The sequence below is a fragment of the Colias croceus genome, chromosome 8 (assembly GCF_905220415.1).
Source record: "Colias croceus chromosome 8, ilColCroc2.1".
NCBI classification, from domain to species: domain Eukaryota; kingdom Metazoa; phylum Arthropoda; class Insecta; order Lepidoptera; family Pieridae; genus Colias; species Colias croceus.
The window spans coordinates 7,897,638-7,915,567 of record NC_059544.1 but is presented as its reverse complement, the minus strand read 5'-3'; the positions used below and the strand labels follow the sequence as shown (position 1 = coordinate 7,915,567).

Here is a 17,930-nt window from a genome sequence, read left to right as displayed (position 1 = left end):
CTCAAAACTTACATATGGTATGGTTTAAGCAACTATTTAATTTCAAGGTCAAATGAAAATTCAAAATGAAAATTCCCGGAAAATGTCTGGAAAATATCCGGAAAATGCCTGGGAAATATCCGGAAAATGCCTGGGAAATGCCCGGAAAATATCCGGAAAATGCGTGAAAATGTCCGGGAAAAGTGTGGAAAACGCCTGGAAAATCCTCGGAAAATGCCTGGAAAATCCTCGGAAAATGCCAGGGAAAAGCCTGGAAAATATCCGGAAAATGCCTGGGAAATGCCCGGAAAATCCTCAGAAAAGGCCTGGAAAATCCTCGGAAAATGCCAGGGAAAAGCCTGGAAAATAACCGGAAAATGCCTGGGAAATGCCCGGAAAATGCTTGGGAAATGCGTGAAAATGTCCGGGAAAAGTGTGGAAAACGCCTGGAAAATCCTCTGAAAATGCCTGGAAATCCTCGGAAAATGCCTGGAAATCCTCGAAAAATGCCAGGGAAAAGCCTGGAAAATATCCGAAAAAGCCTGGAAAATAACCGGAAAATGCCTGGGAAATGCCCGGAAAATTCCCGGAAAATATCTGGAAAATGCGTGAAAATGTCCGGGAAAAGTGAGGAAAACGCCTGGAAAATCCTCGGAAAAGGCCTGGAAAATCCTCGGAAAATGCCAGGGAAAAGCCTGGAAATATCCGGAAAATGCCTGGGAAATGCCCGGAAAATTCCCGGAAAATGCCTGGAAAATATCCGGAAAATGCCTGGGAATTTCCCGGAAAATGCCTGGAAAATCCTCGGAAAATGCCAGGGAAAAGCCAGGCAGGCATTTTCTGGATATTTCCCAGGCATTTTTCGGATATTTTCCAGGCTTTTCCCTGGCATTTTTCGAGTATTTTCCAGGCATTTTCCAGGCGTTTTCCACACTTTTCCCGGGCATTTTCACGCATTTTCCGGATATTTTCCGGGAATTTTCCGGGCATTTCCCAGGCATTTTCCGGGAAATTCCCAGGCATTTTCCGGGGTTTTTCCAGGTATGTTCCACTTTTTCCCCGGACATTTTCACGCAGGCATTTTCCGGGGACATAAATAATAATAAAATAATAATAATAATAAATCTTTATTAGCAAGCAGGCCAGTTACATTAAAAATTAACAATCTATGTACTTACAAACTAATTAATAAAACCTACTAGCTAAAAGGAATGCCGCTCAGCATTTTACAGTGAAAGCATAGACTTTCACTGCAGAGCTGATTTTCAGCGACACCTTATTTATACTTATGTCTAATTACCTACTTATAAAAAGATTTACTTAATGTTAATATTCAATATAAGTAATAAATAAATAATTAATATAAATATAATAAAAAAATAAATAAAAAAAACATAATAAATAAAATCATAAATAGTAGTACTTATAAATAAACAATTTATATTTTTTTAAGTGAATAAATACAATACATTACATACAATTATATACATTACAATACAAGCCAAAACCAGACAAGTGCGTAGAATTACAAACGAGCAATGAAATGTTTAAACATGTTTCTGTTTGATTAAAAGGTACGCTGTTAAATGTTTATTAAATGAGAATTTTGATTTCTTATCCCTAATAGGAGGACATCCGGAAAATGCCTGGCAATGCCTGGATAATTCCCGGAAAATGCCTGTAAAAGTCCCGGAAAATGCGTGAAAATGTCTGGAAAAAGCGTGGAAAATGCCACTTCAAATTTGCGAAGTAATTAAAGCAGAAAACCAAAAAAAGAAAAAGAAAGCTAAAATCTTTCATATTAAATGTATATGGGTACTTAATGTATGGGAGGGTTTAAAGATAATTTTTTTGATATTTCTCGATTTATTTTTAAAAATTTATTACGGCCATTTTACTCATAAGGTTAAGTACTTTCGATATCAGTTTAAAGTTTTTTGTTATCTGTAATACTTGCGGAAAAATCGCCTGTGCACACTTAACGATTACACCCTGTATAAGTATTTACAGACTTACAGCTGGGTATCTCGAATTCCGAGATTCTTACCTAATTTAACCTTACATGACTTGGCCATAACTCGTTCGGGCTCGTACATATTAAGAGTTAAAACGCATTCAATAACGCATTTCGTTAAAAAATGACAAATGTTTATAAGTATATAAATTTTTAATTGTACGTTGATAGTTATAAAAAAATTATTTCGGTGTTAGATAGCCCATTTATAGTGGAAGGCTATTATATCATCAGGCTAAGACCAACAGGATCTGAGCCACGTGAGTGAAATCGCGGGGCGCAGCTAGTTATTATTATGTATAACTACCTATATAAAATAACCAAATAATTTCAATGAGATTTATTTTCTATAAGTTGAAAATCAACATGCAAACATCCTTTTAGGTACATGTTAGCAAAAGTTATTGAAGTAGGTAGTTATGCGATTTTCATCAATTTTTTTTTTCGAAAACCGACTACAGATTTTTTTTCAAATTATCGCCCATTGTTTTTATCGGGGTATGGGGGCCCTTTTAACCTCGGGGCCCTGGGCTGCAGCCCATAAAGCCCATGGGTAGATCCGGCCCTTATAAATACCACAAATAGTTGTACCTTTAATATTAATTTGATTATTTTAATCACTAGTTAGATCTGGCACCATTAAAACTTATAATACAATAACTTTTAACTCGTTTTTGAGCCATTTTTATTACCTAATGATCGGTGACAATACCATAATAATTATTTCATGACTTTATCCGCGTATTTTAATGCGACCCAAGTATTGCAATTTCGTAACGGACTAATGAAAATAGATTAAAGCAACTGTAGGCATATCCAAGAAATTATTATAATAAGTATTTGTTTTTTGATAAAAATAAATATTAATTGGGTGACTTTTGACCCCGCAATGCATGTGTTATCTTGGAATCGTTCCGTAGTAACTTTTTGTGGAAAAATATTACACAAATTACCTTTCATAAAGCTAGTCCAAGGTCAAATTTAGCTATAAATTTGGCATATCAACCTATATTGATTCCACATGATTCGCATTAACAGCTATCAAAATTTAAATAGGTACCATTATCTTTTGTGAGTACGATTAGTGATAAAATCATTATCATAGATATCATAAATATAATCACTCGGAGGTAATTATAATACGTGGGCTGGTCTTACAGAAAATCGGCAAAATTATCAGGGTTTGTAATATCTTTCTGATAATACGTAATGTTTTCGTATTGTTGTCTTAAGGAACTGGGTACGGGATGATATTAAAACATAAATAGATTATTTATGTGTAAGTGTTCGTGACACAACATCGTCTCAGGCGTTTATCAGTATTTCACTTTAATAATTTATGTGACAATGAATAAAATATTTTATAAATCGTCGTCTTTGCGTGGAAAGACGAATCTGTTAAGGCAAATAGCCTATTATTCAACTGCAAAGGTATGTTAGAAAATATTTTGAAAATCCGTATCGCTCTTTTTTTCGAATTTAAATGTTAAGTAAAAATAATACCCCAAAAATATTTTTTTTTCCATTTAATAATAGTTAGATTGATTAATAACTCAAATACCTAACAATAAGGATTATTTCTCAATATTTAATTTTTTTTTATTTATACTGTAAGAAAATACTTTTCATAATTTAGATAATATTAGTAGCAGAATCTGTAAATTTAATTATCCAATTAATTCAAAGCATATCTACAAATTTCTTTATTTTAAATAAGTAAGGGTTAATGTTTAAACTTTATATCTACAGATAATATTAATTTCATATTTATTCCTGATAAAAGAAGAAGATAGAATTCTGTACTATTTCACGATTGAAAATATTCTAATTTAGTTACCTAATTATTATATTTTTATGCACCTACTTTACTTTACTTTTTGTATCACGATAGATTCTATTCAGAAAAAAACGTTGAACTGAAAAATATGTTAATCTACTTTTAATGTTCTTGCAGATTTATAGATACGCTATCGATCAATAGGAATTAACTTTTTAACAAACATGCTTATGATAAGCTAAAGTTACGATGGAAACAGCCTTTAATCTGTTTATCAATATTTATTATTTTCATTCATTATCTTGAAGGTGTGTTGAGTTCTCAGTAAATATTGCGAAAATAAGGTCAGCTCGCGCTCAGCGTCATCAAGCTTCAATTACACGAGAATATAATATAATAAAATATGCTTTCACTGAGAAAATATTATGATCATACTGAACTGAATTTCGAAACTTCTATTCATACCGCTCAAAGAAACAAAATAAGGCAAAGTTCGAGAGATTCATAGGCGGCTATGCAAAGCTTATAAAAACTATGTACTTTTAATGCTGGTCGGTACTTAGATATTTAAAATTGTCAGGGATATTCTGTAGGTAGGTGTGTAAGAAAAGAGATAATTTACCTTCTAGTGCTTAATTAAAATTACACTCGTAGAATCATTTTGTTTATACTAACTTCTAATTATTCGCAGTAGGTAATTTAATGCAGAGAAAAATGTTATAATAGGCATTATACCCTAAGATTTACGTTTTAGCCCCGTAGAGTGATTGCAATTCGTAGAGAAGATCAATCAGTATGGGAGAGACGCGCCCCCTTTGCCCCCTTGAACGTGAACCGGCTGGTGAGGCAGGGGGTCAAAGTTATAGTACAGCCTTCAAATCGAAGAGCTTATCCTATGCAGGTATGTGCATCTATATTATTTGAATGACAATTTGTTTGAAACTATAATTAGATTAGCTACCTATATTGAATTCTGACACAAAATAACAAAAGGCATACATAACTTTTTTTAAGAATTGAGCTTTCACCGTCATTTCACGTAGTTTATATTATGTAGAGGTAGAGCTATTTGAAAACAATCATAAACATGTATTACCAATTTAAAACATTACAGTCATACATAAACGCTGGTGCAGTTGTCCAAGAAGACATCAGCGAGGCAGGAGTCATATTTGGTGTAAAGCAAGTGCCTGTCGATCTTCTCATACCGAACAAAACTTACTGCTTCTTCTCACACACTATTAAGGCTCAAGAGGCCAATATGCCAATGCTTGACGCTATATTAGCGAAGGTAATGTATAACGGTTCTTTTAAATTCGAATTTAATAATGCAACGGTTATTTTTGAATGAGCGTTGGCGTAACTACCTTGCATATTTACCTAGCTCTACCATCACGGACCTACCTAGACTCTATCATTCAAACGGACTCAGAAATGTTGTAAACTATTTCAATATTGGTGACGATTAATTCGCTCAAAATTATAGATTAAGATAATACCTACCACCTTAAGATTTCCCAATGCATATATTTTATAATCTCTGTATTTTTAACCCAATAACTTCATAATGTAAAAATTTAAACACCTTTTACTTTACATTTTCATCTGCATTCCAGAACATTCGGCTTATAGACTATGAGAAGTTAATGGATGATTCCGGTAACCGTGTAGTGGCTTTCGGTAAATATGCCGGCGTCGCTGGCATGATCAACATTTTGCACGGTTTGGGTTTACGACTACTGGCTCTGGGCCACCACACACCTTTTATGGTAATTACCCGGACTATTATAAAAAAAAGTAAAACAGGTAGTTACTTACAAAATAAAAACCATAATATTATTTTACATTAGATAGATAAATATTAGACTAACCATGATCATGAATAAGGTAGCTATTTTAAAGCATCGTTTATTTACTTATTTATTTATTTTTACCATGACTTAAACATAAATAAGTAAATAAACGATGCTTTTTCGAATTCCTAGCCGGTATACATCAGTCAGTATCGACATTCGAAATCGAAAATTTAACAATAATTCCAAAAGTTTTCAAACTGCGGTCAAGTGAATGGATCATCGGGACGATTGGTTGACTGCTGAGATTGGTTGCAAATTTAATACGTGATATGAAATAATATATCGAAAACTTCTCCAAGTTTGCAGAACTTTTGGATTTTTTTCACGACCATACAGCAAAAAATAATTTAATTGCAATTTTAACAATGTTCCGGACTGCGGACAAGGTTGCAAAATGAGATTTATTTTCGTCCCAATGTACCATTCACTTGACCGAAGTTTCAAAACTTTTGGAATTGTTGTGAATTGATTGTTATGACTGACTGGAGTAGTAATTTAAAAACAAGTAATTTTCTAAACGAATGGAAAGGAATTTGCCGTTTGAAAGAATGGAAATATATTTAAAAAAATTCAGATGTATTTTTATAATACTAGGCAGTAGGTAACGATGATTGATTATAAAATGATAAGCAAATTATGAGGATAATAATTGTAAAAGATATCACAAGCAGCCGTACTTTCAAGTGTTTATTTCCTAAAAAAAAATTGTAAATAAAAATATGTTATAAGTAGCAAGCTTAGCTTAAATAAGTTATCTAATTTATTAACATGCTATTTGTTAGTGATTAGGGTAGGTATGTTATCGATGTTGAATGCAGATAAGAAATAGAATAGAACATGTGCGACTACAAATTACGTGGACTATCGTGATATTTCTTTAAAAATATGGTGGAATTACTTACATTACGTCATAATTAGTTTCATTATTTTCTGAACTTAATCTGCAACCGAATGAAATAATATAATTACCTATATAATATATATGTAGTATAAGCTATGGAATACTACGAAACGGTCATATTTAAACTAGTTTTCCTTTTGAAACAACAAAATACCTCTATAATATCGTCTAAGTTCTACGATATGGAAATAATCTTTTGCAAGAAACAAATAAATATTACCACTAGGTACTATAAACAATTATTTATTAATAAAATATTTATATATATAGCACGTGGGGCCAGCGCACAACTACCGTAGCTCTAGCATGGCCCGCCAAGCAATCCGGGATGCAGGGTATGAAGTGTCTTTGGGTATGATGCCGAAGTCACTGGGACCACTCACCTTCGTCTTTACTGGTTCAGGGAATGTGTCTCAAGTAAGTTATCACTAAATAATATCTACACATAGCATCAATACTTAAGTTACCAAAAAAAATTCGTATGTAGCAGTTATGTTTTTCTTATTCCTAAAAATCTTACTAAAAATCAACTCTGCTTATGTCAGATTACTAGATATGCAACTACTGGAAAACCTCATAATACAAATTACTTACTCTTAAAATAATTATTGGAAAAAAAGAAAATATGCATGGTAGTTTTAACGTAGGTATTGTACCTATAACTGAGAAGTATGTATTTACATTTTTGATATTCCGTTACGAAGTCTTGAGAATTAAGATATCCTAATGCTAAACGAAAATTTTATATTCAGGGCAGTCAAGAAATCTTCCAAGAGCTACCTCACGAATATGTACCACCAGAGATGCTTAGAAAAGTTGCTGAACACGGAAGTAAGTAGCTCTATTTACCATTTTTAATAAACAGCTGTATAGTAATTGCGTAATTCTTTATCAATAAAACAAATTAATCGATGATAAAAGTTAATGAATGGAAAATTTCATATAATACCTATACTTACGTAACGTAAAGAGTATTCACGAAAATTTTTAACTGGTGGTTTTAGCTGAAAACCACAGCATAAAAAGCTTCGTTTAATCAGCTATCAGTACAAAACGGAAATTCATGCTCAGTTGCATCCTTTTTCATGAACACACACACTACACATTCATCCTCTCTGTATTATTTGTGTAGTGAATGAATGTCTAAGGGCTAGCGCGCAAGAGCAACTTTTGTCTAGCAACTGTATGGGCGCACGTAGCGACGCAACTTCCTATAGAGTTGATGGGAGAGACAAAATAGTTGCGGAGACAAAAGTTGCTCTTGCGCGCTAGCTCTAATTTAATTTTAAAGGTCCGAACAAGATCTATGGATGTGAGGTCCGTCGTCGTCACCACTTGGTGAGGAAGAACGGTGGTGGGTACGACGCTCAGGAGTATGAGGAACATCCCGAAAGATACATCTCTACTTTTGCTCAAAAGGTATGAAAATATTTATATAATTTTTTAAATCATATTTGAAAATGCAAAAAAAATTATCTCGTGTATTACGAACTTTTACTTTCTCACTAAATAGGATTGAAAATTGATTTTTTTAGTCGACTTCGTTGCTAAGTATATGTGTACCTAATGCATTTATAAAAGAAATGGTTTGTAAAAGAAGTGTTTCATATTTTGCTATGATAAATTGGTACAAAATTTAAGTTTTAATTTACAAGCTTCGATGCTAGATGTATAAGATCGTTTACATAGGTATCTATATTATATGTATACCTTAATCGATTTGAATTTTGAATCATAATATAAACCGTAAGTATATAAATATAATAATATTATGATTGCATATTTAACATTAAGTAATTATAAATCGATAATAATATCGTTTTATTAAATTACAGCTTTATACTAGTTTATTGAGTAATAAACGCTAAATTATCATGAAAGGAGGTCATAGAGAGTAATTTGCGTCTTTTCATCATGCAAATAGTAGAGAAATGTAAATAATGCTGACTTATTATATTAGTATGTATATTAATATATCGAGCGATTACAGTCAATAAGTATACGCAAAAAAAAAAATTAATAAATTCGTCAACCAGCCTCTTGGTTTTTTTATTTACCTACCCGCATTTTTAACCGACTTCAATAAAAGGAGGAGGTTATCAATTCGGCCGGTATATTCTTTTAGTTATAATATTTAGAGAATAAGCGCAAATCCTTTTGAGTATATTCGTTTATATTTTAACATAATCAAAATGTTTTATTCCAGATAGCACCATACACATCAGTTCTAGTGAACTGTATTTACTGGGCCGTGGACAGCCCCAAATTGTTGACCATACCTGACGCGAAGCACCTCTTGCTTCCGACTCACACCCCCTGGTTGCCGACTAGTGTTGGGGCCCCGGCTTTACCCCATAGGTTTGTATAATAATTACGAAAATAAAATATTTTATTATCTTATAATGAACGTGTAATATCCAGGTGTGGTTTACAAATGATAATCTCAATCTTGCCATGAATATGTTAGGTAAGTAACTACAGTAATTAATAACTAATAGGTATATTACCTTTGTTAGAATTATTGTTATAAATATTATAACAAAAATATACGGAGACTATTTCTTTCCAAAACACTTAATTCTTAAATAGGTATGTAGGTAAATGTTATACACACATAATAATTAATAAATCATATTGATAATTAATCATTACGGCTTTTTATATTGTGATAATCATTGAATTTCATTTATCAGATATAAACGAAGCTGATTTCTGTTTTTATTTATAACATATCACATAACTATCCCTTAAAGCTACTTAAAAATAAGATTACTGATAAGTATCCATAAATTAAATTATGTCAAGCTATCAGAGTATCAAAAGAGCTTTAACGATTGCGATGCGATGCAAATTGGCGGTTTTTGCTCTACCTTTTTTTGTGGTGGCATTTATATTTATTTTCAGCAAACTTTTAAAGACGATACCCGTATAATTATATTCTTATCATTCGAGAGTATTCGATGAGATGCTACTTTTTCATTTGGTACCAATGAGCAGTTTTTGGGTATTGTAAAATCTGCTACATTAGCAATGCTCTCATTTTTATTTCAAAGAAAGAAGAGCATTTTTTTTTAATTAACGTAACATTTGCTTCTTAATACCAAGTAAACTGTTTTTAGAATGCTGGCAATTTGCGACATATCGGCTGACCCGGGCGGTTCAATAGAGTTTATGAACGAATGCACAACCATCGATACGCCTTTCTGTCTGTATGATGCTGATAGAAACAAGGATACCAAGAGGTAGAGTATTATTTTTAAGTTAGATTTACCAGAATTCTAGACTTTTAAAGCTTTATTTTTTTCTAGCACCTTCACTTACGTCCTGTTGTCTTTGCCTTGTGTTTTTTTCAACTTTAATTGAGTAAGCTTCTTTTCTTTTACGAGCTGTATAAAAAAATCGATAAATTAATTATTGTCAACGCAAAAACGTTTTTTTTACGAAGCATAGCAATATACTTACTTAACTGTAACTAAGCTAATGCAGCATACACAGCAGCAACATATATTATTATTTATCCGTGTTTTTTACAGTTTCAAAGGTCCAGGTGTTCTAGTATGTTCGATTGACAACATGCCCACACAATTACCGAGGGAGTCTACGGATTTCTTCGGAGACCTACTGTACCCATATGCTGAAGATATCATGAGCTCGGATGCGTCACGGCCACTGGAGGAACATAGTTTCTCGCACGTTGTACAAGGCGTAAGTTATATGATTCTCTTTATTTATTTCAGGTTTTTTTTGCAATACAATGCAAAAAAAAAACCCTGAAATACAGCTTTTTTGTATTATGTTCGCTATCTACATGTTGGTTGATTTTTGTATAAGTGAGGTATAATTTTATTCTACGTATGTAAATTCGGGCTTTAGGAATTGAGGATGTTATTATTTTGTAAGGGATGTTCTTTTAATTGCCTAAATATATGTATCCGTGCCTTTAGAAATGTATTTTTATAATTCATTTAATTGATTCATAAATATTTGTAATCTAACGCTACATTGCGTTCAAAATTAGATCGTAATTAATGGAACATTTTGAACAATAGATATGCATTCTTGCGTTGTTTGTGGAGAAATGTTATTGTTATAATAACAAGTTTATCACATTAATAATAAAAGATAACTTGCCCTGAATACTTTCACCCGATAAGCGTAGCGTGATTGACATTCGGCAATGTGTAATCTTTGTTGATTGTGCTTTGATGTACTAATTATTTATGTTCAACTGATTTTGCTTTAGATTTATTCCACTGCTTTGTTTATTTTTGGGATTATCGACTATCGAATGTGATGTAGCAGGTAATCTGTATAATTTCGCTGTTTACATTCGCCACGGGCGCGGGCGATGTCAGTTTAGGAATACTCCCAGTTTTGAAATTGTCCCCACCATCTTTGAATTTTGTCTAATCTTTGAAATTTTCGATTGAAATTATTTGAATCTCTTTGTACGTGGTGGGTACTTAGATACCAAAAGGCAAAAAATAGCCATTTAAATTAACAAAAAGTAGGTACTTAGTTATTAAATAGAAGTTAATAAATATTTGAATTGTTATGACTTCACATCATTATCAATACTCAGTTCTATATCATTTGTATTTATAATCGTAATCAAACATTTCAGGCAATTATCACGAGCAACGGTCGGCTAACTCCATCGTTCGAGTATATCAACGAATTGAGGATGTCTAATAAGTGAGTGATATTTTTTTGTGTTATGTGACTTAATAAATAGACAAAAATAAAAAGTTATGGTAGCAAAGCCTTTTACGTGCAACGTTTTTTCGTTCTGACGGACAAACGCCGCGTTCAACTGACCAAAGTTATTAACGTGCAAACTGTTGTTTATATTTTCAATTTGGCTGTATCCGTATTTCACAATAGGTAGGTACAACACATAACGAAGAGGACGGTGTCTAAATGATTAAGTTTTATCAAAATATTTACAGCCGTTCCCGTCATAAAGTGGAGGGCCATGACCAACAAGCACCGATAACAATTTTGGGCAGTGGGCTTGTGTCCGCTCCCGTTGTGGAATACCTGGCTAGAGACAAGAATGTTGCAGTTACTATTGGTAAGACTCGACTGAGAAAATACATAATCGTCATGACCTTATAGTTATGACAGATTTTATTTTTACAATGTGGAATACAACCACGATTCTTATAGATGAATTTTGCATTTTGTAATTTTTTAAACAAAGAACAGCAAATGAAAGCCAGGCCATCAGACCTTATATTAGCTAGCCGTACATAATATTTACAAACACGTTTTTTTAAGCTATTGCATAGCTTCTATCGCAGGCCTTGAGCGCGGGGACCGAATCGAGAAATTCCGTAACGAAAAAACCTCACGCTCCCCACACCGACGGGCTCGGAGGTGTGGCTTGAGGGCATGCTATGCAATAGCTTTACCGCGGCAGTCCCCGAGTGCCACATGTCTTTTTTATAAATTCCAGCATCCCAATTCAAAGAAGAAGCGGACGCGCTAGCGGAGAAGTACGGCGTGCGATCTGAGTACCTCCAAGCGAACGACGAGAGCGCGCTGCAAGCGATCGCGGGCAAGTCCCGCGTGGTGGTGTCGTTGCTGCCGTACGAGCTGCACGGCGCGGTGGCGCGCGCGTGCGTGGCGGCCGGCGCGCACCTCGTCACCGCGTCCTACGTGCGCCCCGAGGTGCAGGAGCTGCACGACGCGTAAGTCTCATGTAGCCGCTCTAGTGGGCTAGTCCCACGTGGTGTTTTTTTAAAGTTGTGTGTGCGTGGTGGTAGCTGTTGTTAATATGGAAGCTTCTAGAAATTGGTGCATCAGCTGACAAATAACAGCACAACAAGCCGATCGCAAAAAGCATCGCATTCTCATTCCTCACACAGCAAGGATATATGTTGCCAACCGTTAAGCGTTAAGCAAGGATATACTACTTGTTCGATTGTTGACCTACTATACCAGAAAAACACGGTGTTAAAATAAAAATAAACGATGACGCAGTCTGCGCAGTCTGGGCACAGTCTGCGGCAACTGCAACACAGTCTGGTACTGTTTCCTGATAAGGTAGAACAGTAGGTACCTACACACCCTGAGAAATAAGTTTAATAAGAAGTAAGTTTTATGAACTAAAAACTAGAGCGAGATTTCTAGAAAATGGAAGAACAAAATTCATAAGTCTGCTAATGTAGCTTTTGGAATTAATTTTTTGATGAAATAATTCACAGGTTCCATTTAGGCAAAAAAATGATAATGATGTTGATAAGAGATTTAAGCTGAGCTATTGAAAGTCAATTTAATATAATTGTTTCAGTGCCAAAGATGCTGGCGTTACCCTTCTCAATGAAATCGGTCTAGACCCAGGCATCGACCATCTCCTAGCCCTCGAATGTATCCACAACGTGCAATCACATGGCGGCAGAATCGATTCCTTCGTTTCTTATTGCGGTGGTACGTATTGGGATATTGATTTGATTTTTGAAAATATAAACTTCTGATTTTGCATTGATTTGAGAAATTTTTGTTGTAAAAATTATTAATTCTGAATAACTTTTTAAGGACTTAACCCAGATAGGAAGAAAGTGATCTGATGAAAGTGATATAACGTATTTTTCATCAATGTTTTTCCAACATTTCCATTGATTTGCCTCATTAAAATGCCCTTCGTTGAAATGAAATATGAAAATTTATTTATTGTTTATGTTCGTTCTAGGTCTACCAGCACCAGAGTTCAGTGACAATGCTTTGAGGTACAAATTCTCATGGAATCCCCGCGGAGTCCTTCTCAACACCATATCAGCAGCTAAATACCTTAGCAGAGGACAGGTAACTATAATGATTATGAGATTAATATATTTTTTTAACATCCAATAAAAACTAGTTACCGTACATTTTAATCTAATAACCTTTCCTCCTTAATCCTTTGAACTGCATAGTAAGTCATAGACTTCCAGGAACAATGCAAGTTTAATATTCCTGATATTTTTATTCGTAGTTACCCTCAGGATCTAAATTTTATACGGGTTTATCTTTATGAAAAGTCCTACAACTAGCCTGTTTTCTATCTATCACACTACTTCACTTATCTACTAAATTGTCGCTTTTAATTTCCTAAGTACTTACAATGTTGAATAACGATTTTATACCCACAAACACAAATTTGAATTCATTTTAGATTGTAGAAGTATTAAGCGGTGGTGAGCTTATGTCCGTGGCTCGTGAATTAGACTTCTTACCCGGCTTTGCTTTCGAGGGATTCCCCAACAGAGACAGCACTAAATACTCCTCATTATACGGAATTGAAGACGCACACACTATGTTCAGAGGAACTTTGAGATACAAAGGTGTGAAAATTATTATTTTCTTTGTAAGATTGTTTTCTGTAAATAATACGTGGACATGTCTTTCAGATTGAATAAAATATTTTCACAATATGAACCATTTATTTTTTACAGGTTTCGCGGAAACAATTAAAGCAATGCAACTATTCGGCTTCGTAGACCCAAATCCCCACCCTTCCCTCCACCCTGAAGGACCTCAAATTACTTGGGTAAGTGTTAATTAGTAAATTCTTGCTTTTATTTTAATTGCGTTTAACGTTTTGTTTTATTTTAATCCGCCTATAATTTATATATTTCTTTTATAGCGCCAATTTGCCTGCGAACTTCTCGGTCTGATGGACAGTTCGATCTTCTACGAGAACTTAAAGCAGCGGCTAGTGGAAAGAATCGGGGCTACTGGGGCTCAAGCGATCGAGTCTCTTGGATTACTGGGCGACGAGCTGGTGGTCAAGTGTGGCTCACCGCTTGACACTATCAGCCATTATCTTAGCAAGCGTTTACGGCTTGGTAAGTTCTGAAAACCTGAATTTGGCTCATCATTTTTCTGGCTAGTAATTAGCCAAAAAAGGGATTATTTAGGCAGAAATTTAAACTAGTTCTACTTGGGTGATCTTAAATTTGAAACGCTTTTAAAATATTTTGTCAATTCAGATTGATTCAGATAATATTTTAAACTTAGCTATCCAAGTTATCATAACGATAACCTTTTGTGTATTTTCGCTTGAGGATGTTTTGAATATTTAATTACACGAGTTGCCGCTTACTGTTCTTAAAGTGCATACTGCAGTAATCATGGTAAATTCAAACAGTAGGTACTAGTATTATTCGATATCGATAATTATTATTAAAAGTTTTTGAAGTTATACTTCTTTTGGCGCGATGGAGAAAAATGATGAGTGAATTTTTACGATGCGCGCGCACACCGACACCTATAGCATGAAGTTAGTTCTAGGTGGTATGAAAATTGATAACGTAAATTGATAATGTTCAAGTTGTATATAATAGATTTTTTTCCATACGCCAAAGAAGTAGTTATAATAACTTCTAACGCGTGTACATAAGTAGACAAACTTTTTTTTTTGTTTATAATATATTGTATATTATAGAAAAAGACGAAACGGACCTCGTCGTACTCCGCCACGAGATCGGTGTGACGTGGAGCGACGGACGGCGCGAGCGGCGCGAGGTGACGCTGACGGCGCGTGGAGACGAGCAGCACACGGCCATGGCGCGCACTGTTGGACTACCTACCGCTATCGCCGCCAAGATGGTGCTTGACGGTGAGATCTGTACTCATACACATACACACACATAAATTCTCGTCCAACTAGGGCCCTTCCGGCCTCCTCCACTCATAGTCCATTGAAAAGTTACATTTGGGGTTGCATTTCTTAGAGGACGCAATTTTATTTTTTTGATGTGTAGAGGGGGTTAGTGTGAAGCTATCACCAAGTTTGTGGGGTGGCCACCTTTGTCCCACGGCCGCCATCTTGAAAATAGCGGAAGATATGGTTTATACGATATATCTCTTAAACTGTTTATCTGATAAAAAAAATTTGTTAACATTATTTGTTGCAAATTAAATTCTCTACAATTTTGGTGCAGTAACTTTTTGTCGTAGAACTATAAATAAAAAAGTTATCAGCGAAAATGTTCAGATAATAGAGATATTTATATTTTTCAATAAAACTTTTTTTTATCATTTTACGAAGAAATGATATCAGACCATTTTTGTAGATTTTTTTTCGAGGAACAACTTTTACATACAACATTTTTTCATTACGTCAATAGCTAAGGTTTTACAGCGCTCTGAAGTGAGTACTATTTTTCAGTACTCTAAACTATACATATATTGGCTATTGGCTCTTTTCCCATGCAGCACTGCAAGAACAGAACATTTCAGCCCTGCTTTTCGACGTAAAAAAAAACAATTTTATCGAAACATTTAAATAGCTCTAATTTCTGAACATTTTCGCTTATAAATTTTTTATTTATAGTTCTACGACAAAAAGTTACTGGAGCAAAGTTGTAGAGAATTTAATTTGCAACAAATAATGTTAACAAATTTTTTTTATCAGATAAATAGTTTAAGAGATATATCGTAAAAACCATTTCAACCACTATTTTCAAGATGGCGGCCGTGGGACAAGGGTGGCGACCCCACAAACTTGGTTTTAGCTTCACATTGAACCCCCCTACACATCCAAAAAATAAAATTGCGTCCTCTAAAAAATGCAAGGTCAGGCCAAAAAAATGTAACATTTCAATGGACTATCAAGCGACAGGCGACAGCCCAAGCCGAGGTTCGAGATCCCCGTCTGTTGGGGACACCCTTGCGCATGTCGCTACCAGGGTGAACCTTCAGTTCCCCCCCGCGTCCGCGTTAAAATGTAGAAGCTCTTCTTTCTGGCTAACATTGAGAATCACACCAAAAAAAAAAAAAAAAAACAAAAAAACACATAAATTCATTATTCTATACAATACCATGCCGTGCAAACCAAGTACCTTTTTTTTTTTTTTTTAAAGTGGGGAAATCTTGCATAGGTACCCACGGCGTCCGGGGAAAGGGCCGCGGGTTATGTCGGATTCCTACCGACCAAAACCCCAGTGTGTTCCGTCAAGCCACATAAACGACAGGGCCACGGGTATAGGTAGAATTCTTCCGTGACCGCAAATCAAGTACCTACCTCTTTACAATCCGCACCGTGTTCTGTAGAATTCTAAATTCTAAACATTAGGGTCGCGTAGGTACGTCATCGTCAAAGCGCGCACGATAGACGCATTTACACCCGCAATCAGCAAGCACTACGGCACAGAATACAAACACTGAGGGTAGTTACAAGAAAAGAAATAATCGCTTTGTTATACATTGTTTTCTCTGCATGGTTCACTGCATAGTATAAATTGTTAATTTACTACATAACATGCGTTGTATTTTTCATTTCACAGGTGAAATTCAAGAACGAGGTGTTGTCTTACCATTCGCGCCTGTTGTGTACAAATCACTTTTATCAAGACTGCGCTCCGATGGAATTACTGCTAGGGAAGTGTGTAGACCTCTTAATTAAAATTATTCGAAATTTAATAGAAAAATATAAAACAATATCAAATCATAGAATATATTCTGATTTGTAATTTTAATTTATTTATATTTCTCAGATTATAATTACCCTTATCGTTCAGTGTTTATGGATAAAGAAAATCCCCTTTGCAATGTAAAATTAAATTAAAAAAATAATTAGATAGGTAATGCGTTTATAACGCGAACGTGACGAATTTATGTTATAAAACCGAAACTTTTATAACTTTTTGAAATAATTAAGTATTTAACAAGAATGAATATTTAGAAATAAAGTATTTAATAAGATTTTAATAATTTATTTGTTCAAAGCCGTGGTTCAAAGTATTTTTATATGAGAGATTTTTATTTTATTATTAGGACCTAGATAGGTTTTAGCCACTCGGTACATATATATGTACCAAAATTTGCAGTGTCCATTGCAGATAAATATTTTGTTCGTGTAAATAATGAATTGGATATACTCACATGTATTATTATGAATGTGTTTATGTAAGATAAACTTTAGGTTAAGATTGATGCCATTATAAATATAATAAACTTTGTTCTAAGAGGGCGTTTTATTTTGTTTACCCATCTATGTACTATTGTTATCTGACTGGCCGGTGGGCTTGGTTGGTAGTGGCCCTGCCTTCCAAGTCACTGGTCGTGGGTTCGATTCCCACCCGGGGCAAATATTTGTGTGATGAACATAAGTGTTTGCTCTGTGTCTGGGTGTTAATTATCTATATAAGTATTTATTTAAAAATTATATATGTATGTTTATCAGCCATCTGGTTTCCATAACACAAGCGAAAGCTTAGTATGGGATCGGATCGTGCCGTGTGTGAAAATAGTCCTGAAATATTTATTTATTTATTTATTTATCTTTCGGGAACGTAGTTTACTTAAACCCCCTTAAGAAGTTCTTCGTTTCCATTTACTAATAATTCATATTTGAAATAACACATAATATAAAAGGCAATAAAATATGATTGTTGTGTCCTGAGAAAAAAATTGATT

General features: G+C 34.4%; 1 protein-coding gene across 1 annotated transcript; it reads left to right on the top strand.

The window, feature by feature from the left end:
• Positions 1-3,153: 3,153 nt before the first annotated feature.
• LOC123693868 (alpha-aminoadipic semialdehyde synthase, mitochondrial) lies at positions 3,154-17,479 on the top strand. The gene is made up of 20 exons (XM_045639128.1): positions 3,154-3,424; positions 4,525-4,671; positions 4,885-5,061; positions 5,387-5,539; positions 6,798-6,944; positions 7,280-7,358; positions 7,819-7,946; positions 8,734-8,885; positions 9,647-9,769; positions 10,061-10,232; positions 11,152-11,222; positions 11,477-11,601; positions 11,986-12,220; positions 12,823-12,959; positions 13,222-13,334; positions 13,684-13,852; positions 13,964-14,058; positions 14,155-14,356; positions 14,956-15,129; positions 16,799-17,479. Exons 1-20 carry the CDS (start codon positions 3,341-3,343, stop codon positions 16,915-16,917), a joined length of 2,802 nt encoding a protein of 933 aa, XP_045495084.1. The 5' UTR covers positions 3,154-3,340; the 3' UTR covers positions 16,918-17,479.
• Positions 17,480-17,930: the final 451 nt, after the last annotated feature.

What these genes read in the sequence shown, in the direction of transcription:
- LOC123693868 (XM_045639128.1), top strand. Translation starts at nt 3,341, where the DNA reads ATGAATAAAATATTTTATAAATCGTCGTCTTTGCGTGGAAAGACGAAT. An exon ending in TTGACGCTATATTAGCGAAG is followed by an intron (nt 5,062 to 5,386) that starts GTAATGTATAAC and finishes TCTGCATTCCAG; the next exon opens with AACATTCGGCTTATAGACTA. An exon ending in CGCCAAGATGGTGCTTGACG is followed by an intron (nt 15,130 to 16,798) that starts GTGAGATCTGTA and finishes TTCATTTCACAG; the next exon opens with GTGAAATTCAAGAACGAGGT.